The 18,479-nt window shown below is 33.6% G+C and overlaps 3 protein-coding genes across 7 annotated transcripts; all 3 read left to right on the forward strand.

Moving 5' to 3' along the window:
- Positions 1-5,114: 5,114 nt before the first annotated feature.
- Positions 5,115-8,794, forward strand: LOC139857046 (GDSL esterase/lipase At5g03820-like). 2 transcript variants are annotated; one of them, XM_071845763.1, is made up of 7 exons: positions 5,115-5,215; positions 5,319-5,419; positions 5,855-6,010; positions 6,506-6,633; positions 7,082-7,315; positions 7,459-7,714; positions 8,507-8,794. In XM_071845763.1, exons 3-7 carry the CDS (start codon positions 5,881-5,883, stop codon positions 8,752-8,754), a joined length of 996 nt encoding a protein of 331 aa, XP_071701864.1. In that variant the 5' UTR covers positions 5,115-5,215; positions 5,319-5,419; positions 5,855-5,880; the 3' UTR covers positions 8,755-8,794. The 2 variants fall into 2 exon arrangements, with proteins under 2 accessions (XP_071701864.1, XP_071701857.1); XM_071845756.1 differs by lacking the exons at positions 5,115-5,215; positions 5,319-5,419 and having other exon boundaries at positions 5,736-6,010.
- Positions 8,795-9,178: 384 nt separating this feature from the next.
- On the forward strand, positions 9,179-11,372 carry LOC139842952 (GDSL esterase/lipase At3g53100-like). The gene is made up of 5 exons (XM_071833070.1): positions 9,179-9,419; positions 9,535-9,659; positions 9,944-10,177; positions 10,827-11,082; positions 11,179-11,372. The coding sequence occupies exons 1-5, from the start codon at positions 9,179-9,181 to the stop codon at positions 11,370-11,372; spliced, it is 1,050 nt and encodes a 349-aa protein (XP_071689171.1).
- A 721-nt stretch (positions 11,373-12,093) lies between these two features.
- On the forward strand, positions 12,094-15,563 carry LOC139857061 (pentatricopeptide repeat-containing protein At5g03800-like). 4 transcript variants are annotated; one of them, XM_071845769.1, is made up of 3 exons: positions 12,094-14,734; positions 14,938-15,129; positions 15,227-15,563. In XM_071845769.1, exons 1-2 carry the CDS (start codon positions 12,112-12,114, stop codon positions 14,940-14,942), a joined length of 2,628 nt encoding a protein of 875 aa, XP_071701870.1. In that variant the 5' UTR covers positions 12,094-12,111; the 3' UTR covers positions 14,943-15,129; positions 15,227-15,563. The 4 variants fall into 4 exon arrangements, with proteins under 4 accessions (XP_071701870.1, XP_071701878.1, XP_071701887.1 ...); XM_071845777.1 differs by having other exon boundaries at positions 15,234-15,563; XM_071845786.1 differs by having other exon boundaries at positions 15,307-15,563.
- Positions 15,564-18,479: the final 2,916 nt, after the last annotated feature.

Here is an 18,479-nt window from a genome sequence, read left to right on the forward strand (position 1 = left end):
GTCGCCCAAGTATTATATAATTATAAACCCACCAAAGGGCATTTAGCCCAGCGGTATCGTGGTAGCCCTCTAACCAAGAGGTTCAGGAGTGTCCCGTCGATTTCAATTTTTCATATGTGCCCTGTTCAATCAGCAAAAAAATAGGCCTTCTGTATATACAAAAATTAGGTTAAATTTTTCATTAGTACTACATATTTTTGAATTATGGGCCCCTTGAGATTATGGGCCCTGTACAAGCGCACGTGTTGCATGCCCTCAAATCCGCCCCTGAAGAGGTTGAGGGTTCAAGTCCCACTTGGGACATATTCGTGGTTGTAAATATTCGTATTAATGGTGTGTGTGAGTTTGTCTTAAAAAAAAAAAAAATTATAAAGCCTTGTAAAGTTATAAGATAAGATATATTATCAAGATTAGGATATTTTTATATAATAAAATTGATTTAAAAAAAAAAAAAAAAAAAAAGTTACTAATGTAAGAAGTGGGCAAAGGTTACCCCGATGGTGCAACTACACGCTATATGCAACTACACGCTATATGCTCAAAATAATGTTGTATGGAATGGATATGTATGGAATACATTGAATAACATATATTTTATGATAGTGTATTTTTTAAGAATTTGTTAAGTACAATTTGATTACTATTCATGATTTTTTTGCCTTTTAGATAAAGGTGAAATGTCACTTATTCGGAATGATTAATTATTTATCGTTTTGTAGCAACAAAAATTAAGCAACTTCACTAACTTTGCGTCATTTTATCTTTGACACTTCATTTTATCTTTAAGACTGGTCTTTACAAGACATTTCTAAAAAAGCTTAGATTTAGACACAGAAGATGAAAACCACGCTCCTTATAGGGCGTTATTTTTGGGCTTTGTTCAAGTGTTAGGCAAGTTTCAATCAGACGAAGGCAAAAATATGTCAAGGATGTGTCATATTTTGTTAGGTGGGTGTGTTTGGAGTCGTTAATTGCAACAATATTTTTCTTTTCAAAAAATTTATTATACATAATTATCTTCTGTATATAAATATACCTTTCATCTCCCCAAAATCATACAATTTTGAAACAACTCAATCCGTATTTAACACGAGTAAATTTTTTTTTTTTAAAGTAATTAAAACATTTACGTGCCATTTAAAATGTGTAAACCATTCAATACAACCCGTTTAAACTTACAACAGCTTTAATGTTTACAAAAGGCACGAAGGCCATTAATCAAATGTAATACAAGTTCGGCCCACTTAAAATGATAGTTTTAATCCAAACTACACCCGAGCATGGTTTGGGGCTAAACTACCCAAAACGCTAGGTCGCCTTCCAAAAAGCTTCATCAAGCAACCAACAAGGGGAACTAATGCCCAACAACCCCTTTCCCTTTCTCCGCACCTGCATCTAAAAGATAAATAACGAGAGGGGTAAGCTAACGCTTAGTGAGTGCAATAATTATACATATGCATATATAATCTATCTACTTGCATTCACTCACACAAAACCGCATACAAGCTAGCAATTCAACAATCATGCGAGCAACAAGCATAAATTACTATCCGCAATTCACAATAAGCTAGCAACATCAATAGCATATAGTTCACAATTTAATATGCTATCACAATTTCACACAACCATGGTTAACCAATCGTACAAAGGAATGGTACTCGAATTTCCCATCGGTGTTCATAACAACCGTTAGTGTACAACAACATATATCACTAACCCTTGGACAACACATATCCGTTCATAAAACCGTTTGTGTACAACGACATATATCACTAACTTGGACAACACATATCCGTTCATAAAAACCGTTAGTGTACAACAACATATACCACTAACTCGGACAACACATATCCATTCATACAAATACATACATCATATACATACATGTATACTTATCCCACTCACCTTAACACCAAGATGATGATTATGCACTTCCGAAAGCTTCAAAGCAAAGTACCTAATACATTAAGTACACTTTAAATACACATACTAGTTGGACTAGACACCAACGTTTAACACTTGAGCATTTAATGACCTAATGCCTTTAATGACTCTCATCCACCAAAACCGCTCATTAATGGTCATGACTCATCATAAATCACTAAAAACTAGTGATTTGAGCCTACTAACACCAACTAACACAATTTATGGGTATTTCATACCCATCTCATCCAACCAGGTCAACAATCACCCATTTGACCCATTTTAATACTTAGACTTACAATTTTAGTCAAACATGACCCATTAACAATTCTTTCATCATTTTACAAGTGTATTAGTGACTAACAACACAATTAACACTTACATAATCCCAATTACATGACCAAACCCTAGATTAACTCCATTTGAGTTTTCTTACATCAAATTAACCCAAATTTACCCATTAAATCCCCAAATGGGTCTTACAAGCCTCAAATGACCAAACCCTAGTCATAAATTAACTAAAACTCGAAACATGGAGTTAAGACTTACCAACACTATCCACTCGTAGCTAAGAACGAGGGGAACAATATTACTTCTTGCTCCAAAGATCAAATCTCAAATCTTCACTCTCAAATCTCACTTTGAATTCAAATGGGTTTTGTGTTTGAGAGAAAAGTAGAGAAAGAAAATGGAAAAGAAATGAATAAAGATGGATAAGTGGTTGAGATTTAATGTCCCAATCAGATCCACACGCAAAAATACAGAATTACCCTTGGACCATCCCTTTTTAAATCAGAAAAATGAATCAGCACGCCAGCAAGGTCGCGGCGCGACCCACTTTGCCGCAGCGCGGCATTTCGCAGTAATATCGGGTTGTTTAACAAGTCTCCTGAATCTGATTCATGTTAGGTGTAGCGGCGCGACACCCTCCCCCGCGGCGCGACGATTGCCTGCATCAGACCAACTTCGACTACATTAAACCAACAATTAATTTTATGACTTGTACGCTTCGTCCTCGCTTCCTATGTACATCTAAACTTCATCCTAAAGCCTCATCCGACTTATTACCATCAAAAACTCTTGCATATACGTATACATGCATACATTCTCGGGTATATAAGTATATATATAAATATACATACATCACGTGTACATCAACTCAATACTTTAAATCATTTAATCACGTAAACAACGAAATATAAACGTGCTAACGATTAAATATGTACCTTTAGACATACAAACTTTTTTGTATTTCCATTAATGCATACTCTTGATCTTTTAAGTCAATAAATCGAAAAAACCGAACCTCTATCTCCTTTTCAAGGTCTTGAAGCTCTTCAATCTTACTTCTGAGAGAGTAAATTTGTTCTTTGAGATGATTTACATCTATACAATCTTCATCTTGATCACACATGCTATTGAATTCGGTTTCATTGATTCGATCCTGAAAAGATGAAATCTTTCTATGTTTAATTCTAGCAATTATAGTACACGCAACAGAAAAAGCTAGAGGGATCCCAGCCATTATCAAGGTTGACTTGATCAACTCTTTTGATCCTCTGGCTTCCATTAATTAATCAAACTTTTTCAAACTTTTGGTTGATAAATCTTTGTTCAGGTCTTATTTAATTTATAACTGAAATGTAATGTAATGATGATTGAAGATGAAGAACAAATTATAAAAACGTGTTCATTAATTATGTGAAATATATATGACACATATTCTTTGCTTTTGTGTTATGCTTTAAGCTATCCTTTGGACGTGAAGTTTTTGGTTGCTTTTAGGGCACATTTAGTGGCCACAATTTCACAAATGCAACTTTACTGATTTCTTTTTTGATCCATTTTGTTTTGGAATCCGATTTCTCATAAATCATTCCAATTATCACTAAACTCCCTTTCAAAACAGATTTTCGTATTAGCAGCACGTTAGTACTTATTAAATTTCCTACCAGAACGAGAATTGATACCGCCATCAATGCATGGGCGAATCTAGTAGGAAGCTCTTGGAATCACGCGATACCACTAGTTTAAAATTTTTAGTAGAAAATACCACTTAAATTTTAGAGGACACCACTAAATTTAACATATATTTTTCAAATATACATTTTTTTTAAATTGTATAGAAGATTACTAAATTTAACTACTCGAACCCCATATATATTTCGAATTTGTAATTTTTTGAAAATAGATTTCCACTAAAATGCATTCAAATATAATATATAATTATAATTAGTTTTGAAAAGAAAATTGAGGACCTATTGAATTATTATCTTATAATCGTCATTGCATTCATAGCATAAATAAAGCAATTTTTAGTTTTTAACTATATATTCCTTTCCTAAAAACATGTGTATCGGCAGGAACATGTTAGCCATGTGTTAACTATGTCAACCCATCCAGCCGCACCCCGTATGCCACTGGAGCCTGGCGAAACACCATCACCGTTAAACCCCTACAACATGTCAGGACCCAGAATCGAGCCTGCATGGTTATTCCTTTCCATCTTTACATGCGTGGGACCAAGGATCATTTGGGCCGGGTACCACTGGACCACAGGTCCGTTGGTTTTTTTTTTTTAATTATATATGTACAACTCTTACATAAACTTTCTCGTTTTCAAATATGATGTTATGACAAAAAAACATCACGGAAATTTGAGGGTGAATGAGGAGACCCACACTACCATCAGTGTCCTCGAGGAAGAAGTGAGGGCAGATGAGAAAGGTTAATCGATTACAGTAGTCTTAATATTTATTCAAAATAATTAATTTTGCGGTCCGGATTTCCTCTCGAATGGTGTGCGTGCATGATCAATGATCGGGTGGGCGGTTAAAACCTGTCAGTGATTCCAAAACTAGCTTTTCAAAAAAATTATGCTTTTTTTCGTACACATATATAAATATAAATAAACATAATAAATAAATAAAATAGAGAATAAAGTGCATACTGTAACACGTATAGAAACTTGTCTAGCTTGATTTAAAAATGTGTTGACTCATATTTATTTGATCGCATGTTTCTGGTTATAAAAAGATCAGTTGTAAAAAGTTCTTGCAATGGAGATGGAACTTGTTTGCCCGAAACTTTTGAGTTATAGCTACTTAACTACGGAGTAGTAAGTTTTAAGTTGCAATAGAGATTAAAAGTTAATATATAATATAATAATTGGCCCCATAAATAAATTTAGATCATCTTCTATTGGAAACCACTGCTCTGAAATTCTCTCTAATTACAAGCTTCCAGTACTACAATTTTGCAATCTTTATTGTTTCTTCGACTTATCTACCTGGTATGGCTTCAAATAACTCACTCTTTACGTCTTGTCATGTTTTTGATGAAACTCACCAGTCACCATAGAATTATCTTCTGTCTACCAAAATATGTTGAAACAGGAAAGCTTAAATCGCATACCATATGTTTGATGAAAATCCCCATACAACTGTGTATTACTTATTCTGTCTCCGTTATATAAAGTAGTCTTTGAATATAGCAGGTGATTTTTCTTCGCGCTGTAGGTTTTTTTTTTAAAATATTTTTTTTTTTTTTTTTTTTTTTTTTTTTTTTTTTTTTTTTTTTTTATCGAAATTTTCTTTACGATCAATTAATTTGATAGTTTAATATGTTTCTTATAAGTAGTGTAAAACTGAAAACTGACCCATGTCTGGGTATCATAATTATGTTGATTTGTTTTCAAAATAAATCCAAGTCATGCCATCTAACTTTCATAAGAGAAACATAATATATTATTTAGACATTAACGTTAGTTAGAATTTAGTTACATTGTCTTTAAGTTCTCCTCTACAAAATTGGATATTTTATTGATTTCGAAGAGGAAAAATGGATCATCTTAATCTTAACCGCTGCATTTTTATGTCATCATATGTTTTTGTATCTGTGATCATGATCAATGGCTATCAACTTGTTCCAGCGTTATGCATCTTCGGCGATTCTGTAATGGATGCCGGAAACAACAATTATCTACCCACTTTTCTCCGAGCCAACTTTCTTCCTTATGGAAGAGATTTTGTAACTCATGAACCTACTGGTAGATTTTGCAATGGAAAATTAGCTGTAGATTACACTGGTAAGTGTTAAATCTCAATCTTGACGTTTTCTTGATATTTAGTCGTAATTCTTATTATTATATTGATTTAGTGCTGAATGGTTGATAATAATCTGAATGATTCAAAGGTTTTGAATGAAATTGATTCTGAATGACAGTAACCTGTTTGATAATTATTTTTAACGGATATTGTGAATGATGTAAAATTACCTTATTAACCTTTAACATGAATAAAAACTACAATGTAGTTGTTTAATAAGTGTTACTAATATAAATTAAAGAAAATTCAGAGGTAAATCATTCCATTAAGAGGTAAACAAACACACCCTTAGTAAATTTGATAAGATCTAGCTCTTACACATTTTTCGAGGTCGAAGGTACTAATCCCAATCACTGCAAACAATTTACAGGATTCATAGCATTTACTACTTAAATGTCCATATTTTTGCTCTAGCCTGATGGTTGCTCTTCGGTATTTGTTCATAACTATTTTTCACATGTATTTTTTATGAGCAGCTGAATACCTTGGATTTCGTACATACCCACCACCATACCTAAGTGCCGCCAACGGAACCCTACTTCTAAATGGTGCCAACTTTGCTTCTGCCGGTTCTGATTTTTACCACCGAACGGCAAGACTATATGTAATAATCTCTCATTTTTCCCTTCTTCAATTAAGGTTTGTGCATATCCAACTATATGCTGATAGAAAACAGAATTTGAGATTATAGTCTCTCTAATGTAGATTGTAATCTTGACTCGTTTACGCACTGGTAAAGTTTTATTCTTCAATTTGGTTATGTTTTATTCTTAACATTACAAACTGGTAAAGTTGAAATTAACTCATAAGGGAAAATGTGAAATTGAGTCAGAACGGTCAAAGTGTCAAACGGATCAATAATCGGCGAAATGTTTTTTTTTTTTTTTTTTTTTTTTTTTTTTTTTTTTTTATTTGAACTAAAATTATCTTTGTTATCATTTTCTTTAAACTTGGATCTTGTATTATATTAGACACACTAATATACAGTGAGCTGAATCCTAATCCAACACTGCCATTTGTCTTTCTGATTAATAGTTTTTCGAATCTTGTAGCAATCAATCACATTAACACGCCAGATATCATATTATCGGGACTGGCAAGACCAAGTGGTGAATATAGTAGGACATAAGAGAACAAATGCCATATTTTCAAGAGGAATTCACATTTTATGTGCAGGAAACAGTGATTTTCTCCAGCATTACTACATCAGTCCCCTTTTGAACAGAATGTATACACCTTCACAGTTTTCAAAAATTCTATTAAATTCATATTATGCCTTCGTAGAGGTAAAATAACTTTTTTAGAACCTCATAAAATAAACCACATTGCACACATATTTTTTTAGTTTTTTTTTTTTTTTTTTTTTTTTTTTTTTTTTTTTTTTTTTTAGATTTTTGTTCTAAGTTTATATGATATATGATATCTGTAGAGTCTTTATAGTTTAGGAGTAAGAAGGATCGGAGTAACAACGTTACCGCCAGTTGGATGTTTGCCAGCTGCTATTACTCTTTTTGGTGATAAAACTAGAGAATGCGTATCCAGGTTTAACAACGACGCAATGATGTTTAACAACAAGCTAAATGAAACATCCCAGAGATTAGTGGCACAATTTCCGGGCCTAAAACTCGTTATCTTCGACATTTACCATCCCCTGCTTGATATAATCACAAATCCTAGCAATAATGGTAACATTCTGACATTTTCAACCTCTTGTTATTTTTGTTTTGTTTTTCTTCATGACTATTGCTTGGGATTGGGTTGTGACAAGATGGGTGGGTCAGTTGGTTGGGTAATGGGGGTGATGGGCAGTGGCGAATCTAGGATGGAAATTTAATGGAGTCCTAATTTTCTTTTTCCATTCATAATTATTAAGTTGTTTACTTTCAAAAACTATAAATCCTGCAATATTTAAGAATATTTAAGAGTATTTAATAAAATTTAAAGATAGTGGGGTCATGGGACTCAATGACCCACTAGGTTGATTCGCCAATGGTGACGGGTCATAATGGGATTGGATTTTTCTGGGATAAAATAATGGGATTGGGTTGAAATGAACCGTTTGTAGTATGGGTAAAAAAAGTTAACAAAGACTAAATTACTGGGTCAAAACAGGCCGGGTCGGATTGTATTTTCTACAAACACTTTTTGTCAATTAATAATTAGTCCGTAATAAGTTAAGCACAAATGATGTTTAGAAACACAATAGTATTAAAGTACTAATTTAGATATTATGGATCAACAATTTGACACGTTTGACTAGCTTGTGACGCTTTCATTTATATTTAGATTTTGTTTGGATCAAACATAACTCAGATCATATGTCTACTATTCAATACATCTGATTCAATTGTTCGAATTTCATCTATATTTAGAGCCCGTTTGGGATTCAACATAACCCAAATCTGTATGTTAGTAGGTAAACGAGTCAAAATTTGTCACTTTCTGTTAGAACACTGATTGATTTTAATGATGTGTAGACTTTTATGAGTCAAGGAGAGGTTGCTGTGGAACTGGGATATTTGAGACGTCGTTTCTTTGCAATGCAAACTCCATAGGTACTTGCTCGAATGCAACAGGTTATGTGTTTTGGGATGGATTTCATCCTTCTGAAGCTGCTAACCGAATCTTGGCACAGACTCAACTTGCGCAAGGGCTAAACTTAATTTTTTATAACTGTTACATTTATAATATGAAATTGGCTTGTATGTATCTCTGTTTGTGCTAAGTTGGCAATGTTCTTTTGCAAGATGTTCAAAATTTAACATAATCGGTATAACTTATTGAGAGTATAAATCTGATGTAATTATATCTCAAATGAAGTGAATAAATTATCCTATGTCAATAAAAAGATTTGGAATTGAAAGTTAGAACCCTATTTCAAGAATGAAAGAACATATATGAAATTGAATAGAATTAAAAAGATTGTCACACCATTTTCCTTTCTTTCCATCTTGGTCACTTGAAACTAACAGCTTCTCTAACTTTCTTTGTCACTTCCAAAAAACGGTCAAGATTAAAGAACACTCTTATTTGCTCATATTAAAGTAGTTATCTGTGACAAAGTTTTAGTTGGAAATTAGGAACAAGTCTTTTAAAAGTATATGTGTGTGTGAACTTGTTAAAATGGTTGATCATTCAGGGAAAAAGAAATGGAGTATTCCACGTGTCGACTCTTAATCTTATCGTGTATTGCCGTCTCCATTAACATGATTCACAGCAACCCTCTTGTTCCAGCGTTATGCATCTTCGGTGACTCTTCAATGGACGTAGGAAACAACAATCACTTTATGACTTTACTCAAAGCAAACTTCTTACCTTATGGAAGAGACTTCATAACTCATAAACCGACAGGCCGGTTCTGCAATGGGAAATTAGCAGTAGATTATGCCGGTAATTTTCTCACAATCTCAACTAAATCCAGAATATAAATTCAGTAAAATTTGTTAGAAGTTTCACTTTTTTCCCAAGTTTCTGTTTGTTTTGCATGTACGTGTTGTACCAGCAGCTGAATACCTAGGATTCAAAACATACCCACCACCTTACCTGAGTGCAACCAACGAAACTCTCCTAACAGGAGCCAACTTTGCCTCTGCCGGTACCGGTTTTTATGACAAGACAACATTATTATTTGTAATATTTCTCTTTTCTTTGTAACTGAAGTTCAACTCATACGTTCGATACTAGAGATGGATTATGAATGCAGAAGTCATTCAAGTATTCAACTATTTACATCAATATTACTCCCCTTTGCAAATTAATTGTCCATATATGACTATCACAACATTATATTCTTTTATAAGATGACCATTTTATCCTTTCTGTTGATGGTTGCTCTTGCTTTATTAGGAGTATATAAAAAAAATAGTTAATTATATCCATTTATTTAGTTAATTATGGTCATTGGTATGGTGTAGCAAGCGATTACGTTACCAAGACAGGTATCGTATTATGAGGACTGGCGGAACCGAGTGGCAAGAAAAGTTGGAAAAGAAAGAGCTTATGCAATGATTTCAGGTGGAATTCACATCTTAAGTGCAGGAAGCAGTGACTTTCTACAGAATTACTACATCAACCCTTTGTTGAACACAATCTATACACCTTCACAGTTTTCAGATATTCTGTTGACATCATACAACACCTTCGTACAGGTATTCAATATATTACTTGTATTGTACAGGGTTAAGTCCATGGGTAAACGGGTAAACTGATAAGGTTTCCTTTGTTTACACTATCATATGTATTTTTAGTCAGATGTGCATCATTTATAAGTAACAACCAGTCTAAGTTTTACCAATGACTGAATCTATACTTGTTTGGTTGCCCAATATGGGGCGTGTGCTTTGCCGTCAAATCTAGCTGGCCAATTTAACGCCATTTGACGGATGTTGCTTTACTTTTGACACAAATTGTGCGTCAGTCACAAACAAAACGGAAAAAATATATGCGTTGGATTTTTTTATACCCACTCTGCCAATCATGATTTGACACGTAAATACCTATAATATTAATTTATTTTTATCCGATCTTCCAATCGTATATTGCTACATCACCCAAAACATTTCTACAAAAAATTGACACTCAACTTTAACATTCACTGTAACACAACTTCAAAATTTGATACTGTCAAATCACAATCAAATTCTACTCTCTCCTCCCATAAACACCAAATTTACCTACATGCCACGGTCACTATAACAAGTGGTCTTATTTGTTTCCATTATGTTGTATTCTGTATTATTAATGGAAATTTCCATTTCAAGAACAATTAAATGCAACTTTCACCATTGTCTTTTGCAGAAACTTTACCAATTAGGAGTAAGAAAGATTGGAGTCACAACATTACCGCCAATGGGATGTTTGCCGGGGGCCATCACTTTATTTGGTTTCGGAACAAATAAGTGTATGTCGAGACTAAATGATGACGCAATGATGTTTAACAAAAGTCTAAACGAGACATCTCAAAAACTAGTTGCCAGATATCGTGACCTCAAAATAGTGGTCTTTGACATCTATCAGCCTCTACTTGATATCATCACTAAACCTAGCGATCATGGTAACCTTATATTTGATCACCCATAGTTGTTTTATTGTTACAGTATTTATTTATTTAGTATTTGTTTTGAATACTCGAGAATTTGGTTATGTGCAGGTTTTTCTGAATCAAGGAGAGGTTGTTGTGGAACTGGTATAGTTGAGATTTCATTTCTTTGCAATGCAATATCAATTGGTACATGCTCAAATGCAACAAGTTATGTGTTTTGGGATGGATTTCATCCGTCTGAAGCTACGAACCAAATGTTAACGCGCAAACTACTCATGCAAGGATTGTCTCTAATTTCGTAAAACAACTAAGTATGAAGATCATGAGATTACTTTACGTAACATCCGGTTCGGTATTAGATGAGAAGAAAATGTCTTGGTGTAAAAGCTCAAAAATTTCGATATGATCTTAACATTGGATGATTCTTCTAGTGTAAAACATTATATAATATATATTGTATATATGTATATGTATATGTATATGTATATGTATATGTAATCATTCTGAAAAAATACGATTGTCACTGTTCAACAGCCGTCAATTTTGACTTATTTAGTTATTTCCCTAACGCTTTTTAAGTAAATAAATAGATTTTCGATCCTTATTATCACAAAAGCGCATTTGGTTGAGTGGTCGGCATGCTTCTTTCTCAAACAGGTGCTTAGGTTTGATTCCTGAGTGCATTTTTCTTTTTTAATTGGTATCAAATAAGTTTGTAAACTTCAGCAAATTTTTATAAAGATAATTAAGGAAAATGCTAATCATATACTTGTGCTATAGTTAAACTTAACGTATTTAGAATTTCATATTTGTAACTTAGAGTTTTACTTAATAAATATAAATATTCATCAAATTAAACAAATAAAATAAGTGTTAAAAAATATTCATACTTTCTATTATTAATTTAAGAAAGTTCAAAATTTTTTACTCCGCATTAAGTAACTTTAATTAATCCAAATCTAGCATTAAAAAATTAAAATGGCTGTTCGTTTATAGGAGATGATAACAGAGCTCAACGTTGGGCCAACGCTTTCTTCATCAATGGCTGCAATTAACCTCCCAATTTCTACCACCACCGCAACCGCAGCCCCATCATCATCATCATTATCATCATCATCATCATCATCATCATCATCATCAACAATTTTTCCAAAACTATCGCCACCCAACTCAACAATCAATTCTCTTTCTTTCTCAAACAAAATCCCACATTTACTTCAATTATCACTTCAAACTAAAAACAATAAACTTGCAATGTCAATTCACACTTCACTTATCAAAAACCTTCAAACCAACAACCCCAAACACACCTACTTTTTCAACACACTTATCCTCACTTACTTCAAATTAGGCCTTTCATTTCATGCTTACAAAGTTTTCAACTCTTTACAGTACCCTGATGTTGTTACATTTACATCAATCATTTCTTGGCTTTCTAAGTCAAAGTTTGATCATGATGTTGATAAAGCTGTGAACTTTTTCTTTCAAATGAGGGATTTGGGCATTGAGCTTAATGAGTATAGTTTTGTTGCTATTTTGACTGTTTGTGGACGGTTTTCGGATTTACAGTTTGGTCTTCAGGTTCATTGTTTAGCTGTTAAATTAGGATTTGTTGATGATAGTTTTGTTGGTAATGCTTTAATGGGGTTTTATTGTAGGTTCCATGGTTGTTTAGATTGTGTAGTTAAGGTGTTTGATGAAATGTCTCAAAGGGGAAGCACTAATATTTCTTCATGGAATACTGTTATATCTTGTTTTATCAAGGAATGTATGTATGATAAAGCGTTGGAATTGTTTCATGATTTGTTGGTAGGAACTGATGGAGTTGAAGTTGATGGTTTTACTCTTTCGACTGTTTTAACTGCCTGTACTGAACATGGTGCGATTAACGAAGGATTTGGAGTTCACGCGTGTGCTGTAAAGTATGGTTTGGTGGATGATAACTTGAGTGTTGGTAATGCACTGATTGGATTTTATAGCAAGTGCGGGAACGTAAAGGATGTGGTGCGTTTGTTTGATAGGATGGTTAATAAAGATGTAATAACATGGACACAAATGATATCTGCTTATATGGAGTCTGGACTTGTTGAAATGGCAGAGGAAGTGTTCGATAAAATGCCTGAGAGAAACTGTGTCTCATATAACACCCTCTTACAAGGGTTTTGCCAAAAAGGTTATGCGTCGAAAGCCTTGCGTATGTTTTGCATTATGGTGAACGAAGGTGTGGAGTTAGATGATTTCTCACTGTCAATTGTAATTAATGCTTGTGGGTTGCTTGCGGATAAAAGCACAAGCGAACAGATACATGGATTCGTTTTGAAGTGCGGGTATGGGTTAAATGACCGTATTGAATCTGCATTGATTGATATGTGCACAAAGTGTGGAAGGATAGATGATGCAGAAGAATTGTTTAACTCCCATTCGTTAACTCAAAACAGTTCGATTATATGGACATCCATGATTTGTGGGTATGCTAGACACGGGCTTCCATTTGAAGCCCTTTCTTTGTTTTTTAAAGGTCAAGGTGAAAACTTTATTGCCATCGATGAGGTTGTATCAACTGCGGTCCTTGGTGTCTGCGCGACACTAGGGTTTGACCAAATTGGTCAACAAATTCATTCTAATGCTATAAAACTAGATTTGCTCCATGACATAAAAGTTGGAAACGCATTAATTGGAATGTATAGCAAGTGTGGCAATATGATTGCTGCTATTAGGGTTTTCGATAGCATGAAACGACACGATATTGTTTCTTGGAATAGTTTATTGGCTTGTTATATATTTCACAAACAAGGGGATAACGCGTTGGATTTATGGGAGAAAATGAAAAAGAAAAATATAAAGCCTGATTCTATCACTACACTCTTGATAATCTCAGCTTACACACACACGAAACTGAATATGGTTAATGAGTGTTATGCATTTTTTCAGTATATGAAGACAAGTTACAACATTGGGCCTGATTCGAATCATTACGCATCGTTGGTTAATGTTTTTGGAAAATGGGGTTTACTTGAAGAGGCTTATGACATCATCAAGAATATGCCGTACGAGCCAGACCCGTTTGTATGGAAAGCTTTGCTTGATCAATGTAGAACTCATATGAATACAGTTATTGGCAAAAAAGCTGCTAAAGAAATTCTTGCTAAAAAGCCGAACGATCCATCGACGTACATACTTGTATCTAACTTGTATTCTGCATCTGGGAGATGGCATTGTTCTGAAACCGTACGCGAAGAAATGAGAGAAAAGGGTATTCAAAAACGACCAGGAAAAAGTTGGATTATACATGAAAACAAGGTACATTCGTTTTACGCAAGAGACAAATCACATGCCCGGTTTAAAGACATTTACAGTGGACTAGATATATTGGTTATGGAATGTTTGAAAATTGGTTATGTTCCGGATACTAATTTTGTGCTTCATGAAGTTGAGGAACATCAAAAAAGGGATTTTTTATACTACCATAGTGCAAAACTTGCTGTTACTTATGGTCTTTTAATGACTAATGGTCGAATGCCTGTTCGTGTTATGAAAAATATTCTTCTTTGTGGAGATTGTCATAGTTTCTTCAAGTATGTTTCTATCGTCACCAAGAGGGAGATTCATATTAGGGATGCGTCCGGATTTCATTGTTTTGCCAATGGTGAATGTACATGCAAAGGTAAGACTTTGATCTAAATTTTGAACATACAAATGTTGCCTAAATTTTTACTATTATATCATCCTGAATACCAATACCAATTTATGTCTTATGAAGCGTAAAGCTAATGAGATTGATGAAGCTTAAAGTTAATGATTAACTATGAAAGCTGTAAACTTTTGTGGCATCTGTAAAAGAAAAGTTTCTTATGATGTGATGTACAGATTGAGAGTATGGTTAATCCGGATATCAAATTTAAGACTCATCCTAGTATGAACGGAGACCTTTTCTCCAATGGTGATATACTCGGATTAAAAGATCCTAATAGGCCATTTCTTGCTGACCAGTATGATGATGATCTTAGTCTCCTTAAATGGAGAATGCAAAGTAAATACGTCAAGATGTAACGTTAACTAGTAAGTTTTTATTATGCATCTGTTTCTGTTTGTATGTTGGTTAATTTCGTTATGTACTGTATGACTGTATCCTGAATCCATTTCCCTTGTTTGTCAGTAAACAGCTAGCCCTCTGCTTCTGGAAATGAGACCTATGTTAGCTTGGAATATCAAGATTTGTCGATGTTTGATTTACAGAATGCAGTTCAATGGTTCATTCGGTCCCCTATTTCAGCTATAAGAGAGGAACCGAATGTAAAGCAGGTCGATGGCAAATGGATTTGTTGGTGGCGTCGAAGTGGCTAGAAGAAGAAATTTATTGTATTACTGTATGTACTATAAAAGCGGTAAACGAATAAGATTTTAAAATGGTTAACCATTCTTTACCCATATGTTCACCAAAATAGACTAATACAGAGTAATATAAATAAATTATAACAATAAATAATAATTAAAAAGGAATATATTATATGAAAAAGATGGATGGATTTATAAAGAAATATTTATTTTTCAAGACTGTACATACAACTAATTTTGCTGCAAGATTTGTACTTGATGTAAGTTGTTGCTTTTGCTTTCTGTTAATGGATTTTGTTGACATGATTTCATATCTAAAATGGTGGAATGCTCGACTTATGCTGCCTAGTTCTACTGTACGATTCAAAAAGACAAACGTACAACTTGGTAATGCATCACATATTCCATTTCTGTTTGCTTTACAAATTGTTGTGTTTTGCAGAAACAGAATATTATAACTTGGACCACTGTGTTCAAATATTATAATGTACATTTGCACCCTTTTATTTCGGGTTTATCTTTTTATCCCACCTCAACCACATGCATGCATTCTTGAATTATATATTTTTATATGTATAAATAAAATAAATTATTGTATAAAAGTATGAAATTAGTAGTGATATACGGGAGTAGTATTTATATATTTATAAGAGATATAAGAGATGAGCAATTCAACAGTGAATGAAAATAAGTCAATTTTATTAATAAGTAAACATTTATATAATTCCTGATCACTCCCACTAATGACAATTTCATTTAAAAAGTCACTAGTGTAATAAAATGTGCAATTTGATATAATTCAGTAGGCTTATAACTACCTTTAGTGGTTCTTGACTGTAGAAGGTATATAGAGATAGAGATACTGTAAAACGGAGAAAACAAAGGTTGAACAAAAGGTATGAGTAATTGGTTTTTTATTTATAGAAAAATGTACAATGAGAGTTTGGTGGCATTTGGAATCTAGAGAGAGAGAGTGTTTTTGTTAACCAAAAAATACATCAAATAAACTCTAACTCAACACACCTATTTATACTCAAAAAAATATACTATGCAATATCTATAATAATAATAAAATTATCATTCAATTATTACTTTTATAACACTCCCCCTTGGATGATAATTTTATTAGTGAATAACTAGTACTGCCTCGTTAAAAACCTTGCTAAAGAAAACCCTTTGGGATAAAACTTTAGCTAAGGAAAAAAGAGTGCAGCATAGAGTTGACTCCCCCTCAAGTAGGCAACGCCTGAGTTGTTACATCTTCTGAACATGCCTCATGCCAATATTATGAACGTGTGTTCTGAAGATAGCAGTTGGAAGTGCTTTGGTGAAAAGGTCAGCAGAGTTTTTGCTGGACTGAACATATCTCATTTCAATCTAGTTGTCCTTAATGAGATTTTGAGTGTATGAGAAGAATCTAGGGGGTATGTGTTTTGTTCGGTCACTTTTGATATACCCTTCTTTCATCTGTGTTATGCAAGCTACATTATCTTCATAGATAGTTGTTGAACTTTTATTGCGTTCTAGTTCACAAGAATCAGTAATGAGTTGTGTCATTGATCTCAACCAAAAACATTCCCGACTGGCTTCATGTAATGCAATTACTTCGGCATGATTTGATGATGTTGCAACAAGTGTTTGTTTTTGAGAACGCCATGATATTGCGGTACCTCCATTTAGGAATACATATCCATTTTGAGATTTAGCTTTATGTGGATCAGATAAATAACCTGCATCTGCATAACCAACCAAATCTTGTTTTGATTCGTTAGAATAAAATAATCCTAAATCAGTAGTTCCTCGAAGGTATCGAAATATGTGTTTGATCCCATTCCAGTGTCTTTTGGTAGGAGCTGAGCTGAACCTTGCCAACAAATTAACTGCAAAAGAAATGTCAGGTCTTGTACAATTTGTAAGATACATAAGAGCTCCAATTGCACTAAGATATGGTACTTCTGGTCCCAGGATATCTTCATGATCTTCACAGGGACGAAATGGATCAGTGTCAACATTAAGTGATCTAACAACCATAGGAGTACTTAATGGTTTTGCCTTGTCCATATTAAAACGTTTTAAAATCTTTTCAGTATATGTTGTTTGATGTACAAGTAAACCATTAGGCATATGTTCAATTTGTAAACCAAGGCAATACTTGGTTTTTCCGAGATCTTTCATTTCAAATTCTTTCTTTAGAAGTTGAATGGCTTCATGGATCTCTTTATTTGTACCTATGATATTAAGATCATCAACATAAACAGCTATGATCACATATCCGGATGTTGTTTTCTTAATGAAAACACATGGGCAAATAAGATTATTGGTATACCCTTTGCTTATCAAGTAATCACTTAATCGTTTATACCACATGCGACCCGATTGTTTCAACCCATATAAAGACCTTTGTAACTTGATTGAGTACATTTCTTTGGGTTTTGCATTGGTTGCTTCTGATACCTTAAATCCTTCAGGTATCTTCATATATATATCACTATCAAGTGATCCATAAAGATAAGCAGTCACAACATCCATGAGATGCATTTCTAAATTTTCAGAAACTGCCAGGCTGATTAAGTATCTAAAAGTAATTGCATCCATAACAGGAGAATAAGTTTTCTCATAATCAATTCCCGGTCTTTGAGAAAAACCTTGAGCTACAAGTCTAGCTTTATACCTTGTAACTTCATTTTTCTCATTTCTTTTTCGCACAAAAACCCATCTATATCCCACAGGTTTCACATCTTTAGGTGTGAGAATGATAGATCCGAAAACTTTTCTTTTATTGAGTGATTCAAATTCAGCTCGTATTGCTCCTTTCCAATGATCCCAATCATGTCTATTTTGACATTCCATGACAGATTTTGGTTCTGGATCATCATCATCATTCATGATGTCATATGCAACATTATATGAAAATATCTCATCAAGATTTTTCATTTCATTTCGGTTCCATAATATTTTTGAATGTGCGTAATTGATTGAAAATTCCGTATTGACATCATCAATCTCCTCTGCAGAAGGAGTATTGATTTGTAGTTCTTCTTGAACACTTTCTTTTACCTCATTATCAGCTGATT

This window comes from Rutidosis leptorrhynchoides, chromosome 1 (genome assembly GCF_046630445.1).
Source record: "Rutidosis leptorrhynchoides isolate AG116_Rl617_1_P2 chromosome 1, CSIRO_AGI_Rlap_v1, whole genome shotgun sequence".
Lineage (NCBI taxonomy): Eukaryota > Viridiplantae > Streptophyta > Magnoliopsida > Asterales > Asteraceae > Rutidosis > Rutidosis leptorrhynchoides.

What these genes read in the sequence shown, in the direction of transcription:
- LOC139857046 (XM_071845756.1), top strand. Translation starts at nt 5,764, where the DNA reads ATGGATCATCTTAATCTTAACCGCTGCATTTTTATGTCATCATATGTT. An exon ending in ATTAGCTGTAGATTACACTG is followed by an intron (nt 6,011 to 6,505) that starts GTAAGTGTTAAA and finishes TTTTATGAGCAG; the next exon opens with CTGAATACCTTGGATTTCGT. An exon ending in ACCGAACGGCAAGACTATAT is followed by an intron (nt 6,634 to 7,081) that starts GTAATAATCTCT and finishes CGAATCTTGTAG; the next exon opens with CAATCAATCACATTAACACG.
- LOC139842952 (XM_071833070.1), top strand. Translation starts at nt 9,179, where the DNA reads ATGGAGTATTCCACGTGTCGACTCTTAATCTTATCGTGTATTGCCGTC. An exon ending in CATACAACACCTTCGTACAG is followed by an intron (nt 10,178 to 10,826) that starts GTATTCAATATA and finishes TGTCTTTTGCAG; the next exon opens with AAACTTTACCAATTAGGAGT. An exon ending in CACTAAACCTAGCGATCATG is followed by an intron (nt 11,083 to 11,178) that starts GTAACCTTATAT and finishes GGTTATGTGCAG; the next exon opens with GTTTTTCTGAATCAAGGAGA.
- LOC139857061 (XM_071845769.1), top strand. Translation starts at nt 12,112, where the DNA reads ATGGCTGCAATTAACCTCCCAATTTCTACCACCACCGCAACCGCAGCC.